The 7140-nt window shown below is 37.3% G+C and overlaps 1 protein-coding gene across 1 annotated transcript; it reads right to left on the bottom strand.

Moving 5' to 3' along the window:
* Positions 1 to 4521: 4521 nt before the first annotated feature.
* LOC119838428 (clumping factor A-like) lies at positions 4522 to 6625 on the bottom strand. Its single transcript, XM_038364374.1, has one exon. The coding sequence runs from the start codon at positions 6554 to 6556 to the stop codon at positions 4715 to 4717; it is 1842 nt and encodes a 613-aa protein (XP_038220302.1). The 5' UTR covers positions 6557 to 6625; the 3' UTR covers positions 4522 to 4714.
* Between the last annotated feature and the right edge of the window lie 515 nt (positions 6626 to 7140).

The following is a 7140-nucleotide window of genomic DNA, read 5'->3' on the forward strand; positions in this document are numbered from 1 at the left end:
AAAGTAATAAATGTTATTTGCAGTTAACAATTTTCTTTTTTCTTTATTACAATATTTATGGCAAGACTAGGTATTTGATTTTATATACTGTACAATTAAGAGCCAATACAATCTCAGCCCGAATTTCATCTCCACCACCACGTTGCACGAGCAGGACGACATCATCTAAGTCCGTCCCGCTTGCGCGGCAACTCTTTACAACTAGTTCAATACGTTACTCTGACTAGTATATAGTTATCTTTGAATACGTTTATTATTAACAATAAGTCATCAGCTCATCTTCAGAGCAGGCCTTCAGGCAGCACTCCATAACGATCTGCCGCTTGCTGCGACTGACAGTCCGCGCTGTGTGTGGCGCTAACCAGGGTTCTTTGTGACTTGCTTGAGTCTCCTGCGATAGCCAAGGACCTACGATCTTGTCTGTTTTGTCTTGAGCTGGTTGCGCCAACCAGGCTCCCACATCATTCCCTGCCTTATGATTCGCTGGCGTGTCCAACGCTAGCCAAGACCCCACTTTTGCTCCGGCCGCAGTTCCGCCCAGCCAAGGCTCCGTTCTCACATACCGACCGGTCTGGCTCCTGTCCAGCATCCAAGCTCCAGTGTCCCGCTTCTCATCATATCCACACACCATCGCCAGGGCCATCGCCAGCCGCCGCCCACAGTATACATTCGGCTCGGCTCTCACCAGCAGTACCAGAGACAACAGAACGATTTGTACCTTCATTGTATCGAGGTTTGCTTGTGAGTGTGATGTTGCAAGACATTTTCGTCGTTTTATACTTATTTAGATCATGAATATTCAAGAGATTCAGGTGTATTTTACACTTGAATGGAATTTTGTGTAGGATTGCCCTTTGAAGAGAACATTATGCCTGTTACATAGGATACGTAACAGGCATACGGCTGTCTTTAATTATCACCTACACACAGTCATAAATTTGGGTCATTTGCCATACTAGTTGCGCCCCGCAGTTACACCCGCGTAAGTCCGTATCCCGTAGGAATATCGGGATAAAAAGTTGCCCATATGATATTTCAGTTGTCCAGCTGTCTACGTACCAATTTTCATTGCAATCGGTTCAGTAGTTTTTGCCTGAAAGAGCAACAAACACACACACATCCTTACAAACTTTCGCATTTATAATATTGGTAGGATAGGATAGGATTACTGGGTTACTCAAATACTGAATGCGCTCGTAGTTCGGACTTAGTAATGCAAAATAAGAGAATCATTACAGATGTTCGTGTTTTTTAATCCTACTAATATTATAAACGCGAAAGTTTGTAAATATGAATGGATGTATGTATGTTTGTTACTCTTTGAGGCGAAAACATCCTATTCTATCTGTATGAAATTTATTACAGATATAGATTATCTATAGTCCGGATATATAGGCTACTTACATCGGGTTTCAAGTGAGTAATGCCGCGGGTTACAGCTAGTTTACAATATTACAAAGTGGGACCTTATGTATGTACGTAATGTTTTCACATAAAAACTGATGGACTGATTCCAAAAGTCCTTTCAGCATTTAAAAGACCGCTTCCTTGGTACAGTGGTTTACACGTTAGCGTAGTACCGAGGGGTCCTTGGTTCGATTCCCAATGGGGACGCACAATAAAAATAACGTCCTGTCCTGTGCGATCAGCCTCCTGTGTCCGGATCTGTGTGATCACTTACTTGTCCATAAAAAAAATCGATCAGTGAAACAGATGTATATCCTCTGCCCCATACCCCAGTAGGGGACACGGGACTTCACTTTCACCATTAAAAAATCTGCAACTTCACTGAGTGATAATCTATTATCTGCCATGGGAGAACAGTAAAAAAAAGGTATTATAAAGTATATATATATATTCGTTTTTCCCGCTTTTCTGTTGAAATTTTTCCGGAATTTTCTTTGCTATAAACCTCACGACGCCCAAGACCTTTCCAACGAATGCAAAACCGTGGAAATCGGTTCGTGCGTTCTGGAGTTATAGCGTCAGGAAGGAAAACCCGACTTATTTTTATATAGTAGATATATTTGACCAAAATTATTATATTAAGCTTCCAATTTATGTTAATTTCAACCTACTTAAAAAAAAGATGAAGTTCTCAATTCCACTGGTTTGTTTTGTTTGTTGCCTCGCTTTCGGCTGGGTGTGCGATTTGATGATTTGGGAGAGACAGATTGTGATGATTCAACATTTAATAAATGCACTACCCTCCGTCTGTTCCCTTTTAAGTATTGTCTAGTACTGACAGTTTGAAGGCGGCTCGTTTTTTCGAAATTAGAACAGTCCTATTGCGTCTCTCGATTCTCAAACTTTGTTTGTGCTAAATTTCATCGAAATTGGTTAGTTGTTAAGGCGTAAAGAGACACACGAGCAACATAGTAATTTAATATTGATTTATTTTTTTAGTACAATCAATAAATTTTATAAATATAGATTAAATATTCAAAGTTAATATATTTATGTACTTAATACCTACCTCCTTTTTTTTTTATAGTGGGGAAATCTTGCATAGATACCCACGGCCCCCGGGGATGGAGCCGTGGGTTATGTCGGATTTATACCGACCAAAACCCCACTGTGTTCCGTCGAGCCACTTGAGTGAGGGGGCCACGGGAGCTGGTTAAAATTCATCCGCGACCCCCTCGGCGACTGCCCGTTGCCGGGCCAGGTGCAATTAGAGCGGCAAAGTGGGATTACCGCTCTACCCTCCTGTGGGCGGCGTGAGCGGAACACGCCCCACGCCGCCTCGACGCATCGGACAATAGATTACATCCCCGATCCATTGCCCGACGCCCTTCGTCAAAATACCTACCTCCTGCTTTTTACTATTTCTTTACACAGCGGGTTGCCTGGAAGAGATCACTATTTAGTGATAAGGTCGCCTTCTGTGCTGGTCTAGTTGTAAGTCTTTTATTTTTAAGGTTTATTTGTATACCAGCACAATTGTGTTCAATAAATAAATAAATATTTTTTTTAGTAAGTCGCATATTCATTTTTTTAGCGGTGACATATACGAATGTGTGCGTGCGGACGTGTCGTTAAATATATCAATGTATGCGTGCGAGTTAAATAGCCCATATCACTACATCGTATAATATAGTAGACCCGTTTCCTTTTCCTCACCCGTCCCAGCCCATTCCTTCTTTCCAGTCGTTAATCCTTTCCTTTTTCCTTACCCCATAAAAACGGGCAGTATAATCGAAAAAACCGTACCTGTGCGACTTCAACAGTCGTGGGGATCGCTTACCATCAAGTGAGCTTTGCAGTTTTTCCAATGTTTAGATCTTTGCAACAGCGCAACTGATTTCGATATGGTTTTCTTAAATAAATAGAGCACTTCAAGATAAAGATTTATATGTATACAAGATAAAATAGTCCCAGGGTCTTGCAGAGTTACAGTTCCGGGTTCAAACTGTGTCTGTAGCAAAGATCATTCAAATCAATCAGTAGTATAGGCGTAAGAAAGTACAGACAGACAGACAGACACTTCCGCATTTATAACGCTAGTAGTATTGCACCAGTGCGAAGCCAGAGCGAATTGCTAGTAAAAAATAAATTCACCAAAGAGTAACAGGTATTAGTTATTACTCGATTCCAAAAAGGAGTAAAAAAATACAACTTCTTTTAAAAAAGCTTTTAATTTCAGTAGTATTTACAACTTACAGATAACATAACATGTCTAAATAAAAATCTACCTATATTCAAATTCTATTTAAAATACCGTCAAATATTTCTGCGAATACAATCCCGTCTAAATAAGATAGGTTAGTGTGAAAAAGATAGCATATTATACACAATTGCTTATGTGCGAGCGAGATAGAGCTACATTTCATTTTAGATTCGCCAAATTATTTGACACGGATTTTTAATAAAAGATACGAAACTAAACTTTCTTTGATGATTCATATAAAAATTATATACCTTACTATCTATTTGCTTCTTATATTTCTCGTATTTGAGGGTAGTTCGTATGGTACAAAATTATAATATTAATAATTTATATATTAGTTGTATCCACTTTTGGGATAAGGGGCACATGCATTTCACACTAATTTATTGATTTTATCTTATAAAAAATATCACCTATCTGGTTGTCTTACTTAAATTTACAAGGTGAATTGAATTGATGAACGACAATCGGCAAAATTTAACAGAATATAAGAATATTTATTATATATAATATATAATAGTTTGTCACAAAAAATACATTTTATCCATATATTTTTAGTTCACTCTACTGATAAACTATAACAGTTATAGGTATGGGCTTGAATACACCAGTTTTATTCATGCCTAGCATAATATGTTATGATTGGAACACATAAAAACGTTTGATAATTTAGATAAAAAAAAAACTTCAAAAGCGCTCCCATATATGAATTTTTGCTAGTTCTGTATCTTTTGAACTAATGAACCGATTTCGATGCGATACAATTTACAATAATATATGAAACTTTCAGACAACACAGAGGTATTAAAGTAAAGCTTCGAAAGAGAAAAACAATCACGGTGCAATGTCTCTTTCTTCAAAATGATCTTTGGGCGGCCTGGAAGCGTTTGCTGATAAGCGATAAGACTCCCTTATACATAAGTACTGTATTATTTATTTTATATGTATATTTGTAACACTTAGTTCGGACTGGCACATGAAATTGTCAAATAAATACATGCAAAACATCTGCCCCATACACCATTTGTAGTATTTCTTTACAAATTACTCGTCCAACGCAAATTCCCCGTCCGATATGCTATCCAAGTCCGTTTGTCCCTTTGCCAGCAGATCGTCGAGTGTGATCTTATCGTTCTTATCGTTCCTCTCATTCAATTGTTCGTTGATATCGCTCATCAGCTCGCTGTCATCTATGTCCGTATCGCTGACGTCTTCGAGGTCGTCCATATTGAAATTGTCACTGTCAATGCCGCCATTTTTATCGGAATCGCTTTGTTTGATCGCGTCTCTATTGATCTCTTGTGTGTTTTCTGCATTCTTGCCTATGTCGATATAATCTTTTTGTTTAGCATTTACGCTTGTATCATCTGTAGTTACTGTATTAACGCTGACATTTCTATCAAAATGTACGTCACTATTCGTATATTCTAATTCGTGTATTTCATTGATTTCTGGTGTCGTAGTCTCGTTACGATTTGAGTTATCACTGTTATTTTTTGTATTATTTAATAGATCGCGATCACTTTTTTCGATATCGTCGTTAGCACTCACGTTTTCTACGTATTTGGAAGTATTATCGATATTTCCTACACTGTTCATCACTTCACTACATTCCTTGTTACCTACGTTATCAATTTTAACGTTATTAGCTTCTAAATTCGATTTTTCACTTATACTATGTTCACTTTTTTCACTATTTTCATCTAGATTCGTGTTTTTACTACAACTTTTAGCACTTTCAACACTTAAAGCTTCTGTGCTATTAGCAATTTCAATGATTCCATTCGATCCTATGCCATTTTCAGTATTATTTTTTGATGGATCATTCTTAGTCTCTTCACTAACGCCTTTACTCATACTTATCGCATTTTCTTCTTTCTCTTTAAGAGCGTCTTTATCACTATTACTATCAGATACTTTAACATCATCTTTATCTATACTTGCCTTTGCTGTATCACCATTGCTGATATCATTTTCTTTCTGTTCTTGTTCATCAATCAGTGTGTGATTATTTTTAGATGAATAATTAATTTCTGCACATTTTTCATCACTGTTCAACCTTAAAACAGCATCTTCAGAATCATGATTTCTATGATTAGAGTTATCTGAGTTCATCTTCTCAAATTCATTTTTTGGTTCATTTAAATTTCCAGATTTTTCATTTTCTACACTTAAAACTGTATTGGTAGGTTCATTTTCTAGTTTTTTATCATTTCTTTCATTTGTTACACCATTTAAATCAGAATCAGATACATTATCATTCTTATTATCTTCTAAATTTGATTCTTTTACATCTGTATCTAATAAAGTTTTCAATTCATTACGATCAAGCATTTCTTTTACATTTTGCAATATAGACGTTTCTCCTATACTACTATCTATGCTATTTGTTGAAGTTTCATCATTAATATCTGTACTTAAGTTACTCTTAATTAAGTTACTAAAATTAGTTGTTTGGTTAGTGTCTTTACTTTGTACTGTATCGAATTCATCGTTAAAACTAGTCCTATCGCTATCGTAGTCCATCTCTTTCTGGCTAAACACGTTAAGTATCTTAATACTAACGCTGTCCCTCTCGCTCTTGTCGTCTTCTCCCAAATTCTGAATAATGCTATCGATATCTAATCTAAAATCGTTATCAACTTCACTAGCATTCAACATGGAGTCGAACGCGTTCTCCATTTTGATTTTCCGCTTCTTTTTGGGGACCTTACCCAAAAATTTGTCCGAAAATATAGTTTTTAGTGTTAGACTCGTCAGGCTGCCGACTTTCCGCCGTTTCTCTACGTATATATCCGGATCGCTGTCTGTGCCGTTGTCAGAGTCCCAATGCACGTAATCTTCCAGTTCGAAAGAGCTGGTTATGTCGTCTCGAATATCGACCATTTTATCTACGCTCAGGACGGAGCTACGCAGCGCAGACTGATATGGGTATATGCAGTTTTTGTCGAGGCCGTATGGCTGAAAATTAATAATAAATAACAATTATTCTCTGCGAAAATTATACGAGAACTGAATCTACTGATTTACCGTTTAAAATTAATCTATATACTTGTATTATAAAACTGAAGAGTTTGTTTGTTTGAACGCACTAATCTCAGGAACTGCAGGTCCGATTTGAAAAATTCTTTCAGTGTTAGATAGCCCATTTATTGAGCAAGGCTATAGGCTATACATGTTCCACGGGCGGAGACGGGGCGGACCGCTAGTTAATAATATTTTTGTAACATTTGGAAGATGCTTGTACCAGGTTTTTTAATGTCATTGTCGTTAATGAATCTGGCAGGTCGTCTGTTTGTTAGAATTAATATTTGAAGAGGCGTAAGGTCGATTGTAGACATTACGCCTATCTAAATGGGATTGCTGATTTTAAATTGGAACAGGATTACGAAAGGTAAGGAAAAGGATATAGGCCGAAACACAGCAGAATGCCGTTATTTCACGCCGGTCTTCCTTTGCGGGTGTGGTAC

This window comes from Zerene cesonia, unplaced genomic scaffold (assembly GCF_012273895.1).
Source record: "Zerene cesonia ecotype Mississippi unplaced genomic scaffold, Zerene_cesonia_1.1 Zces_u003, whole genome shotgun sequence".
NCBI classification, from domain to species: Eukaryota; Metazoa; Arthropoda; class Insecta; order Lepidoptera; family Pieridae; genus Zerene; species Zerene cesonia.